The 24896-nt window shown below is 31.5% G+C and overlaps 2 protein-coding genes across 4 annotated transcripts; one reads left to right on the top strand and one right to left on the bottom strand.

The window, feature by feature from the left end:
* The first annotated feature begins 262 nt into the window (after positions 1-262).
* Positions 263-2841, top strand: LOC123192541 (receptor-like cytosolic serine/threonine-protein kinase RBK1). Its single transcript, XM_044605129.1, has 8 exons — positions 263-632; positions 716-1153; positions 1270-1527; positions 1619-1776; positions 1870-1949; positions 2042-2177; positions 2274-2423; positions 2523-2841. Exons 1-8 carry the CDS (start codon positions 620-622, stop codon positions 2679-2681), a joined length of 1392 nt encoding a protein of 463 aa, XP_044461064.1. The 5' UTR covers positions 263-619; the 3' UTR covers positions 2682-2841.
* Positions 2842-12293: 9452 nt separating this feature from the next.
* On the bottom strand, positions 12294-16904 carry LOC123215500 (AP2-like ethylene-responsive transcription factor AIL6). Of its 3 annotated transcripts, none has more exons than XM_044635623.1 (10): positions 16519-16904; positions 16181-16425; positions 15127-15706; positions 14895-14977; positions 13938-13946; positions 13749-13837; positions 13555-13628; positions 13427-13477; positions 13214-13290; positions 12294-13067 (listed from the first exon to the last, which is right to left on the bottom strand). In XM_044635623.1, exons 2-10 carry the CDS (start codon positions 16323-16325, stop codon positions 12616-12618), a joined length of 1560 nt encoding a protein of 519 aa, XP_044491558.1. In that variant the 5' UTR covers positions 16326-16425; positions 16519-16904; the 3' UTR covers positions 12294-12615. The 3 variants fall into 3 exon arrangements, with proteins under 3 accessions (XP_044491558.1, XP_044491561.1, XP_044491568.1); XM_044635626.1 differs by having other exon boundaries at positions 16181-16277; positions 16519-16902; XM_044635633.1 differs by having other exon boundaries at positions 16181-16277; positions 16710-16902.
* Between the last annotated feature and the right edge of the window lie 7992 nt (positions 16905-24896).

Here is a 24896-nt window from a genome sequence, read left to right as displayed (position 1 = left end):
ATTAGGATATAAAATTATTTAATAAAATTTTAGATTTGTAATGTATAAGTAACCATAGATTTGTAATGTATAGAACACGTATTCATAATTTTAGATTTGTAATGTATAAGTAACCATGAAACAAAACAAGAATTTACGCTAATAATTATTCCCGCCCTCGGGGCCGTACGGACACGTAAGAGAGAGAAGCATGTGTCTTATTAATAATATCAAGAACAAAAATACAACACTTTCAACCAAAACACCTTCTAGTATCCATTTCAAGCGTCAGTTACCCCGAAATATTATACGGCCATGATCCCGTCGGAAGTGGCTTCTGTTGAAATTGAAAAGGTTTTTCATAGATGAACATGTATAAATATAGCATAGCATGTATTCCACAGCTGGTTTTAGTTTGCTTTGTTAATACATTTAAGAATATACCAATTCTAAAGACTTCACCTTTCTTTCTTTTTAACTTAATTTAATTTAGCTTTCCTTTCCCTGTCTTTCAATCTCTTCTTTGTCACTGTCAAAATGTACAAAAGTTTTTCTTTTTAATTAATTTGTAGATTTCTAGGTTCTCAATTCCAGATTTTTTTTTTTTTTTTACAAGTTTAAGGCTCAGAAGCTCTTGGCAATGGCTGTTCAAGGTACGTTTGGTTATTTGGAAGATGGGTTTCCTTTGTCTTCTTTTTCGTTTAAGTTTTTGTTTATTTATTTTTGCTTCGTGCAGAGACGGGAGAGAAGGTAGAATCAAACACAGAAATGGCACCAGAACATGAAATGCAAGAAAGGGAAGCGGCTTCACCAAGAGGAGTTTTAGAGATTCCTGTTGTCGGCACAGATTCGGATAACAGCAGCAGCAGTTGCAGCTCGACGGAGAAATTGATGCCTCAGGGATCGACAACGGCGAACCGTGAGGGAGGTTATGCTTTCCATTGGAAGAGCATGATTCAGTCCTTTAAAAGGATGTCCTCAAGGAGGCTACCCGCCATTCCTCTGCTCACAAACCATGACTTCACCAGCAAGAGTTTGAGGAAGAAACTGGCTCCCATTCAAAACTTAAACACTGAGGATGGTCCTCATTTCGAAAGCCTCTCGGTTTCTAAACCTGCTTTAAGGAATTTTGTATATGAAGAACTTGCTGCTGCAACTGATAATTTCTCTTCTGGTGAGAAAATCAAACATTGTCTCATATCAAATGATGCAGGGGATTTATTCAATGTTGAAGGCCATTTGGCTGGTATAGTCAGATTGTAGCATAAGTTTTTTTTTTTTTTTTTGTAGAAAACTTAATTGGGAAAGGGGGGCATGCAGAAGTGTACAAAGGGTGCTTATCAGATGGCCTAGTTGTAGCTGTAAAAAAGATAATAAGAGAGGAGAAGGAAGAAGAGGATAGAGTGAGCGATTTCTTGTCAGAGCTCGGGATTATTGCACATATAAGCCATGAAAATGCAACTAGATTGATCGGTTTCAGCACCGAGAATGGTTTACACCTTGTTCTTCAGTATCTACCCAAGGGCAGCTTGGCTTCACTGCTTTTTGGTAATACTAATACATCAACCATATGCCACTTATTTTACTACCAATATAGCTTTCAGTTGAGCAATGAAGATGAAATTTTTTGTGATTTCAGGGTGTTCTGCACAGTGTATAGAATGGAAGATGAGGTATAAGATAGCTTTAGGGGTAGCAGATGGACTGAAGTATCTCCATCACGACTGTCATAGGCGAATTATTCACAGAGACATCAAAGCCTCTAATATTTTACTCACTGATGACTTTGATGCTCAGGTTACTTCATTTTCTCAATCACCAATTTCTATCTTTAATTTATGTTCTGAATGTGCCTAACCATTTGGTTTAATTTTGATCCATTTCAAGCAGATTTCTGATTTTGGACTGGCTAAATGGCTTCCAGAGAATTGGCCTCACCATGTTGTCTTTCCAATTGAAGGAACATTTGGGTAAGTACCTGCAACTTTGATATTGTTATTAACATCTACTTTTTCCAGAACTATGATTATTGTGCTTAACATAATCTTAAATTGCACTGCAGTTATTTGGCTCCAGAGTATTTTATGCATGGAATTGTTGATGAAAAAACTGATGTATTTGCATTCGGGGTCTTATTACTGGAGTTGATAACTGGTCGTCGTGCAGTTGATTCATGTCAACAAAGCCTTGTGATATGGGTAAGATACACTAAATTCTTTCATACTTAGTGTTATGATCATTCAATTTCATCTTTACAAGAATGCAACTAAAACTGCCAGTGTTTTAATATGCAGGCAAAGCCACTTCTAGACTCAAATAATGTGAAAGAATTGGCGGATCCATGGCTGGGAGAAGAATATGATCCTACAGAAATGAAACAAACAATGTTGGCAGCTTCAATGTGCATTCACCATATGTCAGCAAATCGACCACACATGAACCGGGTATAAATAACAAATCATTCATTCATTCATTCATTCATGAATCAGTATGGAGATTTTCATATTTTGAGCCAAATTTGGTATGATGATATGGAAATGCAGGTGGCATTGATGTTGAGAGGTGAGGATGAAGCGGCAGAGTTGAAGCCAAAGCTAAGTTCAAGAAGATCAGTGGTATTTGAGGGTAGTGATATGCAGGATCACACTTGTGCTAGCTATCTCAATGAGATCAATCGTCATATGCAGCTTGTAATGGAATGATTATAATTTCATGTATGTGTTGCTGCTTCAGTTGCTTCAGCCTTTTTACTTTTTTTTTTTTTTCCTATGTGAAGGGTACTTTTCTGTGTGAAATTAAGGATTTTACCCTAGAGTTGTACAAAGTTCAAATCATGTTAAATGACTATTTTTCACTTTTGTATTTTTTTTTTACCATATACAAAATCCCATGTAATTTCCACTCAAATACTCTTATTCCTAAGGTTTTAAGAATCAAATTGGATTATAAACCATTTTGAGAATTGGTTTTGGTTGAACCAAACCGGATTATGAACCGACAATAAACTACCGGTCCAACTGCAATTTAGTTCAAAATATAGAAAAACTGGTTATTTTAACCTAAAATACCGTTATAGTTTCCAGTTCATAGTTTGGTCCAGGTTTTTCAAACCTTGCGTATTTCAATTTTTTACCCAAACTGCAACTTTATTATAAAAATAAGAGCAATACTATATGTACCCATTTTTGGTATATAATTCATATACACAATGATGTGTCATCATGTAATTAGGTGATTTTAAAACATGTGTCATTATATGATAAAGAAACATCCAATCACATGATAAAAAAACATCCAATTACATGATAACATCTCACTGTGTATACAAATTATGTACCAAAAATGGGTACACATAGTTTTATTGTAAAAATAATAATAATGGTATATAAAATTATATTGAATTCTCTAATATTAAATTAAAAATAAAAAAGAGAGAGAAAAGTCTGTCCCTCCCATGTCTTCATCTGTCTTTCCTCCAACTCAACATGTCCTCTACGAGATAACTGGTCCGCTACTAAGAATTAACCACCACCTGATCAGTTGCTCATAATGAAACCAAAGCACTTGAATGGGTGTAGAAAGGTTTCATGCATAAAAGGTCATAGTTTGAATTCGTTCTTATGACATTTTAAAATTGAACTTCAATCTTATTTGGTGCAGTGGTTGGTTAAAGAAACGGTTTGACTGGGATGACACAGTTGAATGTTCATCCGATCGACCACCCGAGACCAGACCAATGAAACCTATTCGATTTTGGGTTTGATCTAGCAAACCAAGTGACCCCTAGCACCAGTAGAAGCAAAAGCTTCGCCTATCTACATCTTCATTTTCCTCATTCTCCCAGCGCCAGCCACTCACGAGCTTCCTTTTTCCACCTCAGTCCCTATAGAATATTTTGGTTTAGGTGGCAGTGGCTGTGTTAGAATGATGGATGGGGTTCGATGAGTCTGGTCAAAAGAGTATTGAGAGGAGGTGGTGGCGAAACTAGTGATAGTGAAGACAATGGCTAAGGGAAAGAAGAGAGAAGTAGAGCATAGGAATAACAGAGATTGGGATGGCGAGTTTTCAAAGTTTAAAAAAGGTTGGTAAAAAGAAGAATGGATAGATTATGGTTTCTACTTAATTACTATATTGGCCCTATTCATGGTAATTAAAATATCCAATATTCTGTTTAACTTTGAACTCTTTTATATTAGCAATTAGGCTGTGTGGGTATTTTCAATTTAAACAGTCAAGGGATGAAATTTGAAATTTTGTGAAACTTCGGGTAGATACGAAAAATCAAAGCCTAAGATCGGCTCTAAATCAGTTTGAAATCGACTCAATAATTGGTTTGATCCGAATCAATTCGAATGTATGAGCTAGCTCAACTTGAAAAATTAGAACAATTTTTGAAGATACAAGTTTTCCAATTTGAAACAGATTACACAGGCTATAGTGAAAAGGCCTCCGTTTTAGCATATTAGATTTCTATCTAAATAATTATAGGCTATGGATCTCACCACCATATTATTTCCTTCTTAACCAAAACTGGTCATATGTGCAGAGACCAAGAAGAGAAACTTGTAAACTACCATGTTTCCCATATAGTTTCAGGTCCCAGAGTCGGTGCTTACTTGAATACAACAATTTGGAAAAACAGCAAACAACCTCTCTAATAAATTATTTTGTTGATTCAGCAACCTCAGTAGTTTTGATTTCTATAGGGCAAGGGCACTGCTACAGGCATGAAGGAGCAATTTGTATAAAACATTAATTGAAAATAAAAAATGCTATAAATTTTAATAACTGGAAAGGAGAACTGAAAGAAGAAATAAAAGAAGGCCAAACCACTATGTCCCACCCAAGGTTTAGCGTTTTCTCAAAAGTCTCCCCTTTAACTATGGAAACACCAAACACCCACTCATGGCCGGTTAGATTTAACCAAACCCTAACGGTGGTAGGGGTAAAATCATCATTTTTGCTATAATATTAAAAATAAACTAAAATAGAATCTAATTTTACCCCCCTAAACTTTAAAAACTAAAATTTTCCCCCCGCCTAAGTTTTAAAATATCACAGTTTCACCCTAGGGTTTGGTTTTGAAATCTCCGACGACCTCTTCGGCTCCGTTGCCGACGACCGCTCCCTCCCGAAGTAACCTCTCCTTCCGGCGATCTCTTTCCTCCCATTTGGAGGTCCGATCGGCGCCCGGAGACGCCGTGGGAGACGAAGAACTTCGTCGGGAAGACGAAGTTCTTCGTCTTCCCAGACGAAGTTCTTCGTCTTCCCAGACGAAGCCGACGTCGTCGTCTTCGTCTGGGAAGACGGTCGTCTTCCCAGAGGTCTTCTTCTGGGAAGACGATCGTCTTTCCAGACGAAGACGACGACGTCGTCTTCGTCTTCCCGACGAAGTTCTTCGTCTCTCACGGCGTCTCCGAACGTCGATCGGACCTTCAAATGGGAGGAAAGAGATCGCCGAAAGGAGAGGTTGCTTCGGGAGGGAGCGGTCGTCGGCAACGGAGCTGGAGAGGTCGCCGGAGATTTCAAAACCAAACCCTAGGGTGAAACTGCCATTTTTTAAAACTTAGGCGGGGTGAAAATTTCAGTTTTTAAAGTTTAGGGGGGCAAAAGGAGATAAAATTTTCAGGCGTTAGGGTTTGGTTAAATCTAACCGGCCATGGGTGGGTATTTGGTGTTTCTATAGTTAAAGGCGGGACTTTTGAGAAAACATCAAACCTTGGGTGGGAAATAGTTGTTTGGCCATAAAAGAAAGATAAAATTCTTTGTGACGATGTCTGTATCTCAATTACAATTAAAGGAGGGATAGAAAAATTTTCCTCCAAGGCAATAAATGTTGCCTCCAAAGTCCACAGCCTCCCATCTTCATTCAATACATCTAGCCAATTTTTCCACAACTATCATCCATCCAAGCTCTTTTTCCACAACTAGTTACCCTAGCTTTTATTTATTTTACATGGTGTAAAGACACCACGTATATAACACTCCTATTAGATTTTCACCACTTACACATAATTATTTTAATTTTTTAAGAAAAAATTCAGTAAGATAAAAACCAAAGTAGAGGAACGTAATTTTTTAATGTATTGTAAAGTGAGGTTGGATATATTTAAACTGTCTAATTAAAAACTCTACTAAGAAAATTCAATGAGACAAAACCTAAAGAAGAAAAAAAGAGTACAGTACACATTTTGTCTAAAATGTGATAAACTTAAAAAATTTGTTCCCCTTGATGAATGTTCCCCCTCTTTGTAGTAAGATTAATTTGGTTGTCTATTAAATCACGACATATCAATGTTATACACTAACTTTTTAAATGTTAATGTCGGTAATGTCTTGATGAACAAATCTATAAGATTTTCATTAGATCGTATTTGTTTGATATAAATCTTTATATTCTATTGGAGATCATAAATGTAAAAAGAGCTTTGGTGAGATATGTTTGGTTTTGTCTCCTTTAATGTATGCCCCTCTAATTTGGGTCATACATGTTACATTGTCTTCATATAACATGAAAATAGTGTTTGTTGTAAAAGGAATACTGCATATATTCATAATATGATGGATAACAAACCGTAACCATATGTATCCTCGACTAACTTCATGGAAAGCTAACATCTCTGAATAATTTGAAGACGTTACAACCAAAGTTTGTTTAATGGAACACCAAGATATCATTGTGTCATTATAAGTAAAAACATATCTCATTTGCAAGTGGGTCTTATGAGAGTCAGAAAGATAACCAACAACTGCATATCCAACTAAACTAAGATCTTTAGAGGATTTGACATAATAGAATAATCTCAAATCTCTAATCCTACATAAGTAACGAAGTATATATTTGATTCCATTTCAGTGGCAACGGGCTAGTGCAGAGCTAAATCAGACCAATAAATTAACTATGAAGGATATATTCAATCTAGTACATTAGGCTAAATATAATAGGGTTTCAATGTCATTAAGATACGGTACTTCAAAACCGAGTATCTTTTTATCTTCTTTTTTAGGATGAAATAGGTCCTTTTTTGAATTGAGAGACTGAACAACCATTAGGGTGCTTAAAGGATAAGTTTTATCCACATTAAAGCATTTTAATAATTTTTTAATATACACTAATTGATAGATAAGTATTATATTTGAATTGTGTTCGATCTACAAGCTAATACAATATTTTGTTTTTTTAAATCCTTCAGCTCAAACTCTTTTTTCAGATATTCAGCAGTTTTTTAAAGCTCTTTAGGAATCCCAATTTAATTCATGTCATAAACATAAATTGTCATAATGGTAAATCTCGATTTTGACTTTTTTATAAAGACACATAGGCATAAAGGGTCATTCACATAACCTTCTTCTTTTAAATATTTACTGAAGCGATTGTACCACATTCGTCTGGATTGTTTTAATTTGTACAATAATCTTTATAATTTAATTGAGTACATGTCTCTTGAATTGACTCTTTTTGCGTAAAGCAATTTAAATCCTTCAAGGAGTTTCATATAAATTTCAATATTCAAGTTTTCATACAAATAAATAATAATTACGTCCATTTGATGCATATCTAGTTCTTCAAAGACTGTTAAATTGATTACATATCTGAATGTGATTATATCTATCATAGGTGCATATGTTTTATCAAAGTCTATACCTGGCCTTTAGAAAAAGTATTGGGCTACAAGTCTGACTTTATATCTAGCAATCTCATTTTTATTATTTTTTTCTCACAAATATTCATTTTGCAAGCCCAAACACTTGACATTTTGCTAGAAAAGCTAATTTTGTTCGAATTGTTTCTTTCCATTTGGGTCAATTATGTATTTGTTTATGTTTGACCATAATACATGATTCAAAATCATTATCATTCATAATTTCAGTAGCTACTGCAAATGAAAATATATCATCAATGTTAACTATTTCATGATTCTACATCTCTTGTGTATAAACATAATTTAAAGATGATTTAGTATTCTCATTTTTTCGTTTTTCAAGATTTTGTACCACTTCAAAGGTTTGTGTCACTTCAAGGGTTTGAGTCTTTTTAGGGATTTTTCATTACCAACTATAACCTCTTCTAGAGGAATATTTGAGAGTGAATTTTTTATTCATTTTAAAATCCTCATGATTGATATCTGTTTGATTATTTATGTTTTTTTTCTAGGGACAATATCCTTTGATCCAATAGGTTTACCGTGCTTCTAACGTGCTCAAATTGATCAGTCGCAGCTTGAATAGACTATTCAATAGTCACATTAATTTATGTTGGTGTATTGGCAGTTAGTACATGTAATCTTGTCATTTTTGTCGTATCTACAAATGCATCAGACATTTGATTCGCAATAATTTATAAATGCACTATCATTTACACTTTAGTTTCACTTTCAGGCGTGCAAGAATCTAGATGAGACATGGTAAGTGCATACCAAGTAAGTTCATGTCTAACTTCATAAAGACTTTTGATTCTTTAATTTTAGAAGGAGATGATTATATTATTAATTTGCTTTGAAAACTGGCGGTGTAGAATTTTTCATTGGACAATAAAATCTTGTAATTCTTTAGAGCATATCCATGTGAATTTTCAACAATTGTACGTATCATTGTAGATCCTAGATAACCTAGATGCTCATATCAAAATATAAAGACTTTTGAATCAGAAAATTTCTAGTTCGATACTATGTATGTTTCATTTATCTTTATAATTGTATAAAATAATCTAGATGATAAAGCGGATAATTTTTCTAGTGTAAGCCTTCTTCTAGAGGTATTACCAATTATACGAATAAATTTTACACAATTTTCAATCATGGGTTCAATGTGAAACCTATTGTGTTTTATATCTTTAAAATTAAATAGATTTTTTTTTTTATCTACTTGAATATAATGTATCATTGATGTTTAATTTGGTCTTATTTTTCCATAAAATTATGACCCTTTCGGAGCTTGATATAGTGTTTACTTTAGTTTCAATTAGTGTTAAAGTTAAAAAAAAATTATTTTCCTTGAAAATTATGTGTTGTTGCATTATCCATCAAACACATCTCCATTACCAATTTTTGAAGTTAACACTTCAATTTTGAAGTTTATATCCTTTTATTTAAAAATTACGTTAATCATCACGTACACAAAACATTGAAAAGAGGGAGAACATGATAATAAAACACAAAATAATATTCATAACTTCAAAATAATTATATATAATAGATTTTAATTATAAAAATTTTGGGCATTCATGTCACTATTCAAGTGTGCATATTTTTATTCTTGAAAAAAATTTTGAAACATCAAAATTCATTAGATCGATAAGATTTAAATCATCAAAATTTTATTTTTATGGATGCTTAATATAGATCCACCCAATGTTTATATGTACTATAAGTATATAACCAATGACATTTATGACCACGTCTATTATTTTGTGGTTTACTTTCTATTATTTTTTATTTTGTTTCAGTCTTAGTTCATTTCTAGTGGTCGATTGAGACTTTCTATTATAATCATCTTTGGATTAAAAATTATTTCATCTATGATCTTACTCACACTCATGATAACTAGTTTTGATAGTTGGGTTCACTTTAGGGAATGACGCAATACTTGTGGGACAAGTTTAATGGTTTTTTATTAATGAGAAAATATTAATTCAGATTTTTTTTATATTACTACTATAGGAGCATATTATAAAAAAAATAAAAGGTAGAGAATATTTTTTGTTCCACCTTATCTCAATCAAGAAAAAATTATGAACAATACAAAGTTGTATTAAATTACAGAGTCATTGGAAGTATTATTGAATCTGATATTCAAATTTATCTTTTAAATTTCTTCACGAATCTAGTAGATTTATCATTATATCCACATATTCGGCTTGCAATGCTTTGGGGATGTGATGCCGATAAAATAGTGGTCTTGGATTTATCCTTCTAGGATATTTTACTTAATCACTTTCTCAAGACTCATAAATTCTAAGTGGAAAATCATGTAAAAAGTTCATTTAATATTATTTATCTAATTTTAGAAACTTAAGGTTCGAATATTATTCATATTCACAAAACTTTTGGTTTTGTAAAAAATATATTAAGATTAATATTTGAAATTTCAAGTTCAAATATTATCTCATATTTACAAAACAGTTGGTTTTGTAGGGAAATATTGAGATTAATTCTTCGAAACTTCAGGTTCATATATTATTTTATATTTACAAAACTTTTAGTTTTGTAATTAGTATTCAGAATATTATAATATGTATTCTGATTATATTTTGAACTTCAAGTCTATATTTTTCACAATTTCTACAAACTTTAGGTTAGAAATGTGATATAGTTAATATAAAAAAATAATTTGATAAAACTTGGGACTTCGGGCCTACATATATATTCTCACGATTTTACAAATTTTAGGTTACAAATCGGATATAATTATTATAATAAAAATAAATATTCAAATAATATTCAAGACTTCTGATCTGGATTCATGTTTTTGTAAACTTTGAGTTGCAAATGATATTAATAACTTCAGGTCTAAATTCACGATTTTATAAACTTTGGATTATAAATGATATTCAGAAGTTTAGATTTAGATTCATGATTTTACAAACTTCGGATTGTAAATATAATATAATTATAAATGAAAAACTAAATAGATTATCAATAGTTTATATTTTATAATTAAGACAATATCAAAATTGGGGTATTCGTATTTATAATATATAAATAAAACAATAACATAATTGAAGGATAACTAAGATTAAAATGTATCTAAGTTGATCCTCTTAATAACGTGCTATAAATTTTAATAACTAGAAAAATGAAATAAAAGAAGAAATGAAAAAAAAAAAAAATGAAAGAAAGATGAATTTTTTTCTGACGGTATTTGTGTCCCCATTACAATGAAGGGAGGAAAGCTCTTTATATAGAAAAATTTTCCTCTAAGGCAATAAATGCTGCCTCCAAAGTCCACAGCGTCCTATCTGCATTCAGTTTATCGAGCTAGTTTTTCCACAACTATCATCTATCCAAGCTATTTTTCCACAACTAGCCACCCCAACATTTATTGATTTTACATGGTGGAAAGGCACCACTATATATATAACAGAAACCAATTAAGTAAATATTCAACAGCGCTGGAAGCAAAAATAGCCATTTTTAGGTATAAGGTAGCAGTGTCAAATGTGCAACTTTCTTTTCCAGGGCATTTTTAGATTGGAGGTCCACTTAGAAGTAGATTAAAGTGTGAATAACTTCCCCACTCAAGGTTTGGCAAAAAAACACTTTTTCACACTAGTTCGCGTATGTAACACTTTTTCACATTCAACTCAAACCTTGTTTTAAAAACTAATACGTAAGGGTAAAATAATAATTTTATTATCTATTAATAAATAAATAATAATAATTTTCTTTCAGACTTAAATATTTTAAATATGATAATTTAACATGTAAAAAACTCTATAGCATTTTATTCAAATTTTTCGAGGTTTAATTGTTATTTTTTAAACTAATGGGGACAAAGTAATATTTTAAAAATTTTCAAAAAACCCCCAATTTTTTTAATTTTCCAATAACCCTTAAAAATCTCATGAAGACCACCAATATTTTAAAAAATTATGTTTACCCCTGATATACGATTATACAACAAGAATATTCTTCTCTATAAGAAGAGAGAAAGAAGGGATAAGGGTTAAAAAAATAATAATAATAACAAACTTCTTAGTAATTTGTATATTTAAAAGGTTATTTTTAATTTTTGTTAATTTAGATTTATATAATAATTTTAAAAAATGAACAATAGGGATAAAATGTGAAACAGTAGGGATAAAATGATAATTTCATTCTTTAATACTATTGTTTCGGAAAGTGTATTTATGCTGGATTTTGAGTAAGAAATTGTTGTTTATGTCAATTAGAGGTGGAAAAGTGTTTTAAAGTCTAAACCTTGGTGGGAAAATGTGATGATGTGCATAGAGGATTATCGGAATGATTTGTGATGAATGATATAATTTGGTGTTTTGTAAACTTTATTTTATTGTTGGTGGTATATTACTTGATAGCAACAGTAGTAGGCAGGCATGTTGAGGTCTGATTTTTAAGTATGAGATGAGTGATGTTTTCACTGTCATACCCACATTAAAGCCCCAACTCTGAAGTGGAATACAGGTTACTCCACCAGCTTCTGTTCTTGTATTTAAAAGAGAATATTATATGATATGCCAGCTGATAGAAACCATTAAAATCGTCAACATATTAGATATGCTCTATTACTTGGGAAATTAATCTTCCAAGTCATGGTGCACTAACTAATAATGCAAATGAAGATCATCAACAAACAACTCAAAACCAACCAAGGATCATTTATAGAAAGTATTTGGTATTTTCATAGCAGCTAGTTCAACAAGCTTTTCTTCTTACCATCTGATGGATCAGTAACAAGTTACTTACAAAACCCAACTTCCTACTCATGTTACTACAACCTTCACATTGCATAAAAACTACCGTCTTTCTTTACTACTACTTCAAAAGGTTAATGCTAGATTTAAGGTGAGACAGTTGAAGTACCAGTCAGCTGTAAGGATATGCTGATAAACCAAAAAAAAAGAAAAAACCTGCTGCTGTTGTTAGCTGAATTCCATTTGCGGTAAGAGTAAAAGCTTCTTCAATAAGGTTGGGGGTGATTAGACGGTGGGTGAGACCAGAAATAGACCTCGGATGGTTGAGGCAAGAACCCCATTCGACCTGGCATGGGTGCAACTGAAGTAGGAGAGTTGGCATTGCCAAAGTTACAGGTTTGGAAGTTTTGGTAGAAGTTTTGCTGATACAGAGCATCAAGAGGGATTTCACAAGGGATTGGATTAACTGGATGAGGAGGTGCAAAGTTAATGCTGCTGCTGCTGCTGCTACTCTGTGGTTGCAAATCTGGGTTACAAGTCGGTTTGAGCTCGGTTTCGAGTGCAAGCTTCATGCGCTTAGAAGAACTGCCAATTGGAAGAGTGCTCTGGGCAATAGCATCAACATCATATCGACTCATCTCAAAATTGGTCACAGCATTTGCACCACGGAACTTGATTGCTGCTATATCATATGCTTCTGCTGCCTCCTCTTCGGTAGCTGTCACCATATACAGTGTTGAATGATTATTACATGGAAAAAATGGTCTTAAGACAAACAGCAAGATATGAACCGTATAAAGGTCAACAAGATTGAATTTACGTAATCAAACAAACCAGCTTGTGCATCACATAATATATTCTTACCAAATGTCCCAAGGTACAAATCTTTGTTTCCGGCAACACGGCCAATCCTAGCTTGCCAACGACCCTGCTGATGGTGCCTACAAAAATTATCGCAATACAACCACACTTCAAAACAAGTTCATTCATATTAAACTAAGTGTACACTAACAAAAATTCGACAATCAGAAAAGGTATAAATTTATGATTCAATTGAATTAAGACAACTGTTCATACCTTGTAACACCCCTGTATATGGAAGCTCCCCTCGAAAAACCACTACTCTTCCTATCAGTTAGAAAGAAAATATTACTTACTTACAGAAAATAAACAAAACGGAGTAAACTAATGATTGCTTTACATACCTCCTTAAAGAAGCAATGAATTCCTGCTTAGTAACATTCATCATCTCCTCCAACTCTTTTGTGTAATTTGATACCTGCAGAGACAAAGAGCTCAGTAAGTTCATGCTCTAAACAATTTAGCTTACCATGCAAACAGTATAGAATCAATAAGTTGAACACAATTTTTAATAATACAATAGTGCATATATAATTACAGGAAAATTGGTGGTTGCTGTAGGTCCCCAATATTTCAAAGCTGCCAAATCGTATGCCCTAGCTGCTTTATCTTCCATGTCGTACCCACCTAATGAAGTACATATTCAATTAAAACTGCATTTAGATCAAGTCAATCTTAATGAAAGACTAAAAACAGGAAAAAATAAAAAGGGAAATTGGTATCTTACCAAGGTAAACTGCAGGTCAGAATAAAATGTTGAGCGACGGCAAGATACCCACAATTCCACATTCACGCAGAAAAAGCCAAATAGAAAGGAAATCAACATTAGACAATAGGGTGGTCAAAAATTTCGGCCTGGAAATTATTTTTTAAGCAATCTTAAACCAAAATAAAGGAAAAACCCACGTGACTACCATGTGACAGCCTAAGTGCAAAAAATATACAATGTAATATAATATTATCATTGCACAGAATAGCTTGATGTTATGAATTTTTCTTAGGAGTGAGAAGCAAATTGTGAACATGATTCTCCATTCTTCAACTTTACTCGTTCAGTCACATTACTCACACCTCACCCACTTTTCTAAGTTAACAATGCTCATGTAAGGAATGAAGTGATACACAAAGTATAAGCTGGCTGTTTTATTATGAAAATGATAAAAAAAGTCCAACAGTGTCAAATTAAATTCAATCCAGGAGTTCTGTAGATATGGTTAAAATAGTGAAATTTCAAATTAGATGCTGTGGTCAAACCTAGGGCATCCTGGGGTCTGAAAGAAAAGCAAAAGTTAAAGCTCTAGCTCAGTGGAGAGATCAGACTTATTGTGCAGCGTTGAGTCTTCGGGGTGTGTGCGGTGGGAGGTGTGGGTTGATGGCAAACAAAAACCTCATCCAGCGTCTAAAGGGCCCAGTTCAGAGAAGCCATGAACAAAATGGCGGCACATACCGATCAAATCAATCACAAATATGAAAGATAAAAAATAAATATAATTAATTGACACTCAGAAACTTCTCATTAAATGCTTTCACAATCACAATGCATGCAAATTTCTTTTCAAGTTCAGAGTATATCCAACAACCATCTGTACAATACACACAAACATTTCTACATACACCTACCAGATATCAAGTACAATAACCTTTAAAACAAAATCAAAAGAAACTAAGTGAAAAAAAAAAGTACCTTGACGCCCTTTTCTCGCCTGACCCTCTCTTCTACAGCTGTTATCCCAAAGATGCGCTTCATATCTGCCAGTCCACCTGTGCCTGAAATAAAACCAACAGTTAAAAGAAGCACTTGAGAAACGTGAATGTTAATAAATAACTGAACTAAGAAGGACCCATTAATGTTTCTGGGTTAAAAATCCCACAATTGATGAATTACATGCTAACATCGATGTTTAATTACTACTTACCTAGTGACTCCTCTGTAAATCGAAGTCCTTTGACCAAAAGTTTCAGCAACCCTTTTGCTTGAATCAGAGTCGACCGAAACAATAGCCTTCTCTTTCGTACTAACATTGTTCTTATTATTACTTTTAACCCCCAGAGACAAACCGCCATTAGAAAGATAATTACTGAAGCCCAACTCGCTCCCAGTGGACTCAATAGAGTGAGTAATGAACTCAGCCCCAGCAAGCTGAGTTGTCCTACCCATAGAAGTTGAGTCGTCAACTTCCGATCCCGAGTTAGCCGAAAAGGCTTGAAACCCAGCAATTGCTTTTAGATCTTGATGATCATTAAAGAAAGCGGAGGCCGAACAATGGTCATAGATGTGAGTCAAGGACGAGTCCGGGGTCTCGGTTTGGCTATGAACTATTGACGAAGAGTCGCCAAAGAAGTCCTCCAGTTTGGGAACTGGGTGAGTCGGGGTTTGAGTGTGGATATCATAGGTTGGTAAAAGGGTTGAATCCACATCGCTAGTTGGTACAAATTCTTTAGCTTCACCGCTCTCCTCCTCGGAGAAGAACACTTGAGATTTGGGGGTTGCCCAACCTGCAAAAAAATTGTCGAACGAAATGATTATAATGAAGCACAAGTCACAAAATTAAAATAAATATTATTTCTATTTGCACCATTATCGTGCGTATCAGGTTGCCGAGAAAACGTATGAAATGGCAGAAAAATAACAAGCGAGTACGAGTTTGTACATCAGGATTTGTTGGAGACACTACACCTTTTACAAAGGAAAAAATGGTTGAAAGAAAGAATCAGAAAGTTCTTTTTTTAAAGAAAACAAACAGAATGAGTAGAGATATCCTAAGATTTCCATTGCAGAGCTAGATTTGATTTGAGTCGGTTGCTCTAACATAAACTATTAAAAAGGACTTATAGGCTAGCAAGTAGTAATCACCCTGACTTGTTTTAGAAAAGCTCAAAGATTTACAGCAAGAGAAAATGCAATTAATTTGTAAGACACTGCAAGAACATGAAAGTTACCCAAAAATAAAGAAGGTAGCTTGAAGTTACCATTAGCATAGAAGTTATCGATGAAGTAGTGAGGGGCAGCTGCGGAACCGTCATAGTTTAAAAACTGAGAGTCAGATGATGACGATGACCTCAACATCTCCATTGGAGAAAGCGAAAACGAAAGCCAGTTAGTCACCGGAGCCATCAAGAATATATGTATATATATAATATTTATATATGCACTTGCACGCGCAAACACACACACACACACAGAGTCTCTTCCTGAGTTTTCCCTTCTCTGAAATCTGAACAACCAACCAAATAAAAATAGAGCTTTTCTCAGTAAAAAACAAAATGCTGTAAAACCCCACCCAATCAAACCCAAAACTGCTACTTACCTTCTTAACAAAATCAAGCGTTACTCAATTAAAACAGCCCAATTACCAAACAGAATACGATAATGACAAAGCTTAGCTGGTTAATGAGATTGATACAATGTGCCATTATCATAAATAAAGGTTTAACCTTCGGTTGAACAACAATGCATGCAAGAGAAAGAAGAGAAATGGGGTTAAGTAGAGAGCAGTACAAGAATGTGTTGAGTTGGAATTATAATGAGAAGAGAAAAGCGGTTTCAAAGCCAACCGGCGTAAAACCAGACAGGATTTTCCCAGTGAGAGAGATAGAGAGATAATAAAAATAAAAATAAATCAAGTTAAAATGTAAAAAATGAATAAAGAAAGGGAATTAGGGGGGAGTGTGACTTTTAGCTCTGCGCAGAAGAAAAATTGTCTGAAACAAACGTTGCGAAAGATCCGGGGTGGTGGAAATTGAAGAATTTGTCAGGGAGGGTTCTTACATATTTTTGTTTTCACTTTTACTAAAATGACCTTTGTCTTTTATTTACACACTTGTCCTCCATGCAGTTTTCCACTTTTCCTAATGTTGTCCCGCACATAGGATCAGATCGAAGTATGCTTCTTTGAACTTGATTATAAGTTTAATTCGAAAGATTCAAAATAAACTCATCCCAAATAAATTTAAATTCGAGTTTGATTTTGAGAGATTGTTTGATTCGTAAAAAACTCATGAGTTTAAAAGAATTTAATATTTACAAATTAATTAAAACGATAATATTTTAATTAATATATATCAAAATAATATCATTTTACTTTGATTATAATATCAAATTTTGATTTAATTTAAATTCGAACTCAATTCTATTCAAATGAATGGAGTTTGATTAATTTTAAAGAGAGTTCAATAAACTCGTATTCAATTCTTATTAAATCAAGTCAAACTTAAGTTTAAATAAATTCAAATTCAGTTTGACTCAAATTCAATCGTACTTATTACCACCTGTCATTACCATGACACTGCCATTGCTACCATCTTTTTACTACCACCTACCATCACCCGTTATTAAAGACTACACAAATCACATGAACAACTCATATAATTTTCAATGAAAAATATTGAAATCTTTAGCGAAATATGTCAAAATCAAAGATACTGGCTAAAACCAAAATATTTAGGGAAAGAAGTCGAAATCCCTAGTAAACGAACACCATCCCTCATCAAAATGAGACATTAGATCAATTCCATTGATTTTGATTATTTTTTTAAATTTGGAAAATGGTTTAATAGCGATGAGAAGCAATCAACTCCATTAAAATTCAAATGATGGTTCGAGCAAGATGAAAGCAACCAATTTCAGGTTGAGAAATTGTTAATGTAGACTAAGATGAGAAGGTGTTGACATTGATCGAGATAAGAAGATGAGAAGCTTCGAACTATCATTCAAACCCAATCATTTGATTTACAAAGGGTTGTTCCCTTCTCATTGTTTATCCAATCTCTAACCTTTGATTTATTGTAATTTCTCTTTTTTCTACATGTTTTATTTAATTTAAAATATTAAATATATTTAAATAAAATAATATATCAAATTTTTATTACTATTAATCAAATATAATAATTATATATATACATAATAATTTTAAAAAGTACAATGTTAATTTATACCTCATTTATCTTTAAAATAAGCAATCTTTATGTGATAATTTTTTTTTAAAAGACAGATTATGATTGTGATAGTTGTCTAATATATATATATAAGAAAATTAATTAAAATAGGCACGAAATTTATCGTGTAAGCCTTTTTCGATAAACTTTTTATAATTTTACCAAAAATAAAACTTGATAATATATATTGATCATTATATCCAACCATTAAAATTTTTATTAAAGGGTGGGCGTATCCAACCGTTTATAATATATTGACAATATATATTGATACACCTACCCTTTCACTCATTTTCGCATCGTTTCCAATCGTTTCGAAGAGACACACACTTTTTTTCATTCGACACAACTCATATATCTTGTATTAGTTATGTTCATCATTTTATAAATGTGTAAAAGTATATAAATATCCATTATTATATCTTGTTTTTGTTTGTAAATCTTAATCATTACAGAAAAATTAAGCTTAATACGTATCTTCTGACATATAAGAGATTAATCTGTGAAAACTACTATAAATAGAGAGAAACAAGATGAAGGGTATTTTTGGAATAAAAAATATCATTTGCTTAAAAAAGCAAAAGTTAGTAATTATTGTCGAAAAAGGTTTAAGCGAAGAATCAACTGTCTATTTTAATTAATTTTTCATATATATATATATTAAAACTAGTATAGGAAATGTAAAAACACAAAAGTTGATATAAATTAAATCAGGTTTGAATATATTTTAATTTGAATAAAAAATTATTTTGATGAGTCAAAAATAAGGATAATTCAAATTCGGTTTGAGATTAACTTGAATCTATGGATTGAAATTATGATTTGAATTCATGGTTTAATGATAAAATAATATCGTTTTATCTAATAATAACCAAAACCACGTTGTTTTAGCAATTGATTAATATAATCCAAATCTAGTTGTGAACTAAATTCAAATCACATTGAATTATTCCTTAAATCAAGTCAAATTGAATTAAACTTCTTTTAATTTGAATTAGCCTCAAATTTAAATACGAATCAATAAGGGTGAGCGCTGTTTGGTTTGAGAGCTTTTTTAAACCAAATGAAAAAAATACGATTTAAATCATTCCTTTTACCAACAAATTAAGCTAAACTATTTTAAGTTTTAAATCAAACTAAAAAAAATACAATTTAATCCGATCTAAACATAATAAAATCATTTATTTGTAAATATAAATTATTTAATAAAATTATAGTTTTCAAGAATATAATATAAATATAAAATATATATACAATATACATATATAAAAAGTGATAAAATGAATATAAGAAAAAATAAATTATATATCTAATTGCTCATAAAAAATTTATATCAAATATAATCATATATAAAATTTTAAAAAATATGTTTTATGATTTTGTTTAATTTGAAAATCCTTCAGTTATAATTTAAATTAAAAATTATTTTTTAAAATTTTATTAATTTAACTAAATGGAATCATAATTTTTAAATAATTTTATTAAATTTTATATTTTAAATATAACCGTGTGAATGAATATTGAAGTCAAATCAAATCAAAGCTATTGAAGATACGCGACGTTTCATGACCGACCAAATTAAGTTCAGGTGGAACTCTAAAATCACCTATGCCCTGACAGTGGAAGTAGTTTTATTTATTTATTTATTAATTAATTTATTTTTATATTTATAATAAAAAAACAAAAAGTAAAAAACAAAGGTTAAATGAAACCTTCCCGGGTAGAAGAAGTCATCACATCAACGGGTCTAATTGACTATCAAATCAAACGAAAGCAGAGAGACGTACGACAAATCCATAGAAATGCACAATATTAACTATTTCCCAGTGAAAGTAACAGTTAAAAACCCACTGAAAAATCAACCCACCTGTTTAAACCAAAGTAAAACTAGTTGTTTTTACTCAATTCCTTTAAAATAATTTAATTTAAAAAAAACTCCTTTTCTTCTCTTCTGCCAAAGAAAGAAGAGACCAATGAGCGAGAAAAATGGGAACAGTAAGCCTAATGACAGCCCTACTTTCCTCTGTAAAACATGAAGTTCCCCCGCCCAGGCTCCAGCATTTCAGGTGAAAATGCGTATAAATTAAGTATTATATTTGTAGCCACTGGAACTTGTAAAATCTAGCCTATGTTACATTAACTCATATAAGGCCAAAAGATTAACCACTATTCAAATTTTAATATAAAAATAAATATATATATTTATAAATATTTATAAATTTAAACTCTCATTCATTATAAATTTATTATTAATTATAAAAATAAAATCGTTATTTAATCAATAATATTAAAATTTTAAATTTTTTTTATTGTTTCTTTATAATTGAAAAAACTAACAATTTTCTTTCACACACAAGTTTAAAATGTTATATTTTTCTCTTAGAGTTTCATTCCTTCCATCCCTTCTCTGATGACATTCTCTAGCCAATCTCCCATTTGTTGATGCTTCCTTCTACATTCCGAATGAAGATACGATCACTATTCTCAAACCACGAACATAATGAATTATCTAGATCCGTTACTTGACAAACGCATTCTTTCCCACCATCTTCGTCATGTTCGTGGTCGGAGAACGATCTGAATTTGGAGGAATTGACGTTAGAAGATTCATCTAATGTTGATTCATTGATCGGATAAAGATGGTTCATCTTAGTCCAATGAAATTGGTCCTATGGAAAGGTCAACTGGAGAAGAAGATAGGAGAAGATTGATTGATGGTGAAAATGACATCCGATCGCTAGAGAAGAAAAAAAACACCTATAGAAAAATACAACTTTTCAAAATTTAATTATAAAAGAAAATTATTAGTTTTTTAGACTAAGAAAAAAATAATATAAATTTTTATAATTTAATGATAAAATTATGATCTTATCCTTATTTATAACCGGTAATTCTAACAAAAATTAATTTATAAATAAATATTAAAAATTTTACATATATATATACATTTATATTTTTATTAAAATTTAGATAAAAAATGTGTAGGTTTTGATCACCTGTTTCTTTCTGAAATTTGTATAGATGGGAGAGTTAAAAGAGGTGTTCTTGTACGTGCAACATCAAAAGACTCAAATTTTACTGTTCTAAGTCTTTTAATTTGATACTCGAAAGCTAGCTACCTATAACTTACCATCAACAACGTCCAATCAATTTATCACCTTTCTTTTAGTTTCCTATCGAGTAAATTATATATATTTATTTTCCCACCACTCACTACCATAATTAATTTTTTTCACTTAGAAATTAAACTTTCCTTAATATATATACAAAAATGATTTCATCGCTACAAAATATAACTTAAGTAAAAAAAAAAAAAAGAGAAAGAGAGAGAGAAAGAGGTGATTTTATATATAAAAAATTATAAGTTTATAACTCTTCTCACATTATATTAAAATTAAAATTTTAATTAATTTAAGTTAATAATTATAAAATAAATCATTAAATAAAAAGTTTGACCTATTTGGTAATAATAATTTCCTAGCCAATGAATTTTAAATAGGGCAAAAGGTTATTTCTCACATAAGTTTTAACTCAATTACAAAAAGATATTTGTGATAATTCAAAAACTCAAATACTCACTTGTAGACTAATTTTTATTAAAAATAAGAATAAAATCATCATTTTATCACTAAATCTTAAAAAAAACTATATCATTTTACTCCTATAATTTGAAAAACTAATTATTTTCCCTCTAAAATTAAGTTTTAAAAACTTATCATTTCTCCTCTTAGGGTTTGAAGTTTTTTTCAGTCAACAAACCTGGTGAGTCATCGATGATCGAAATGTCAGGAGGACAATGTCTTGACGATGAAGTGTTGTCCATTGTCTAGATGCCAAAGGACGACACTTCGTCGTCCAAACGAAGCGTCCTCTCCAGATCGATGACGCTTCTGGATGATGAACATCGATAATCTAGATGACGCTTCATCAAGAAGCATCATTGATCTAGAAGATGGAGAAGTGTCATCCGAATCAATAACGTTTCGTCGTTCATATGCCATCTTCTTAGCGTTTTGATTACCGACAACTCATTAGATTTGTTGGCTGAAAAAAATTTTCAAATCCTAGGAGGAAAATAGTAAGTTTTTAAAACTTAATTTTAGGAAAAAAATTATTAGTTTTTCAAATTATAAGGGTAAAATAATATAGTTTTTAAGAGTTTAGTGGTAAAATGATGATTTTACGCTTGTTTCTAACATAAAATTTTAATAGAAGTTAGTCTATAGATGAATATTTAGATTTTTGAATTGTCATAGGTATCATTTCGAAATTGAGCGAAAATTTAGGTAAAAAATAGTCTTTTGCCTTTTAAAATAAATTTAAAAAAAAACCATTTTACAAATGATTTTGAGGATGGTAGATTAATTCATCAATAAGTTTAGATATTTATAAGTAAATTTCTAAAACCTTAATCAGTATTAATCTCACCAATGTCAAGACTATTGAAAAAAACAAGGAGGTATGATAAAGAATGAGATAAAGATAAAAAAGATATTAAATTATGTTGTGAAAGGAGATGGTGGGAAGTTTCAATCTAAATTACAATAATATTATATATATAATTGTATATATAAAAAATGGTATATTATTATATAATTAAATATAATTTTATATTTATTTATATATTATTAATTATATGAAAAAATTATACACATAATATAAATAATTATACACATAAAAATTATATCAGGTATTCGGCCGGTAGTAGAAAGTTACTGGTATGACATATTTCTTCATTATTTAATGTTCAGTAATTTACAAAATTTCCCAACTTACCTCTCAAACTGGAGTTCCCAATAAGATTTAGAGGGATACAAATTTAAATAGGACGATATATAAAATATATGTCGTTGCATTTGATGTTGGTTGTGACCAGAGAAATGCAAAAAGACAAGTGAGGATGCCGGGCCATTCTCTCTTACTGATTCAGATGATTTGGACAAAACAACATGCAAACAAATATATACTCAAGTAGCAATTGAAAGCAATTACATGCATGCATGCATGCATGCATGAAGAGATATTGAACCACGTAGAGTTTGTGAATTGGTTGGAAAGTCGGCTGCAGGAGGTGGCATACGCAAGCATGCTGGGTATTTTGACGTTATTGTTGGTGTTTCTGGGTCCCCGATGATCTTACCTTTGCATGGGATGTGGCCGTGCCGTTGCTCCTACGTATTCCTTCCATCTCCATTTTTTCTTCAGTCCTTGTCAATTGCATCATGCAACCTTCCGCTGTTCAATCTCTTTTAAGCAAACCCAAAAGTGCCTATTTCCCAATTCTCAAACAAATTGGCTTTTCTTCTCAATCTCATGCTACATCTGGACATTTTTTATTGTCTTCTCAACCACAAATAGAACCTTGTGATTTACAATACTAGAATCTATTCTTTTGTAATTATTTTTATTTTTATTATTATTAAGCGACATCAAAATAATATATTATATCAATATTTGTTAAATTCAAGAGAGATTTGAAATTTCAGACTCTTTCTCTCGTTCAAAAGATCAAGCATACACATAGTTAAATACTAAAATTTTGAATTATCTCAGATTAAGTATTTTAATTTAAAAAAAAAGGACAGATGGCAAAATTAAGTATTTAATTGATTGATTTTGTCGTAATTAAAATAAAATGAATGAGTGGTTGCTTTTGACCTTTGACTTGTAAAAGCACGTGCGCAGCATCTTTTTGGGTGGTATATTATATATATTATTAAGTGGGTAATTTGGGTGACGCACGTGCATTCTCTTTCCTCTAAGTCCGACATTTTTTCATAATCATCTCTTAACTGTTCCCCTTATCACCAGCTTTACTTTTCCCTTCTCCAGACCAAATTTTTTATTATCCAATAATATGTATCATATTTCACCAACACCCGAATCAATCTTTGAAACTTCTAAATAATCCTACAAAAAAGTTTGAATGCAACAAGACATGAATGCCCAAGTAAGTATGAGAATATAAATTTAAAATTTTAATTTATTTAATATAATAATTATGAGATAGATTATTAAATTTAAAATTTTATTTATTTTATATGACCATTTTGGTTAGGATGCAAAGATGGGAAAATGAAGCAAGCCCATGCCAAAAATTGAGATGATGTTGTTAAAACAAGAACGAAAATGAAGTCTCATTATAAGCTCCCTCGGCCTTGGACAATTACTACTGAAGGCCAGGGCCTTCCAATTTTGGATGAAGCCATTGGATTTGGACCTATGTTTGCAATTGGGTCTCTCAAACAAAGTCAGTTTTCGGCTCACAATTAGGGAGGAAAATCGTGCAGTTTTTGGCTCACAGTTAAAGCCATATTGGCCTCAAATCACTTCTCAATTTGAGATCAACGCATTGTAATATTGCTGTATTAAAGCTTAGCTCATTACCCAGGAATAGAATGATTTGATCTCAACCTCAAATTGTCGCAGGTTTGATCGAAATTCAGGCTAGTCCTACGTTTAATAATAACTCGATTCAAACTAACCCTGACCAAAAGGCCTACCCATTTTCCACCACAGTTGGGTTTTTTGGTTCTCATTTCCTAAATTATTTACATAAAATAATCGGGATGAGAAATATCCCCACATTCCCTAGTTTATTATTAAATATATACAAGGCCAAAGGATTATTTTTTATCCAAATCTTGATGTATTTTTAAAATCATATTTATAGGTTTAAAAAAATTTAAAATCTCACTGATAAATCAATTGTAGTTAAAATTTTATGTTAGAGATAGAAATAAATTTGTTA

Source organism: Mangifera indica, chromosome 1 (genome assembly GCF_011075055.1).
Source record: "Mangifera indica cultivar Alphonso chromosome 1, CATAS_Mindica_2.1, whole genome shotgun sequence".
NCBI lineage: Eukaryota > Viridiplantae > Streptophyta > Magnoliopsida > Sapindales > Anacardiaceae > Mangifera > Mangifera indica.
This window is presented reverse-complemented; position numbering and strand designations above follow the sequence as displayed.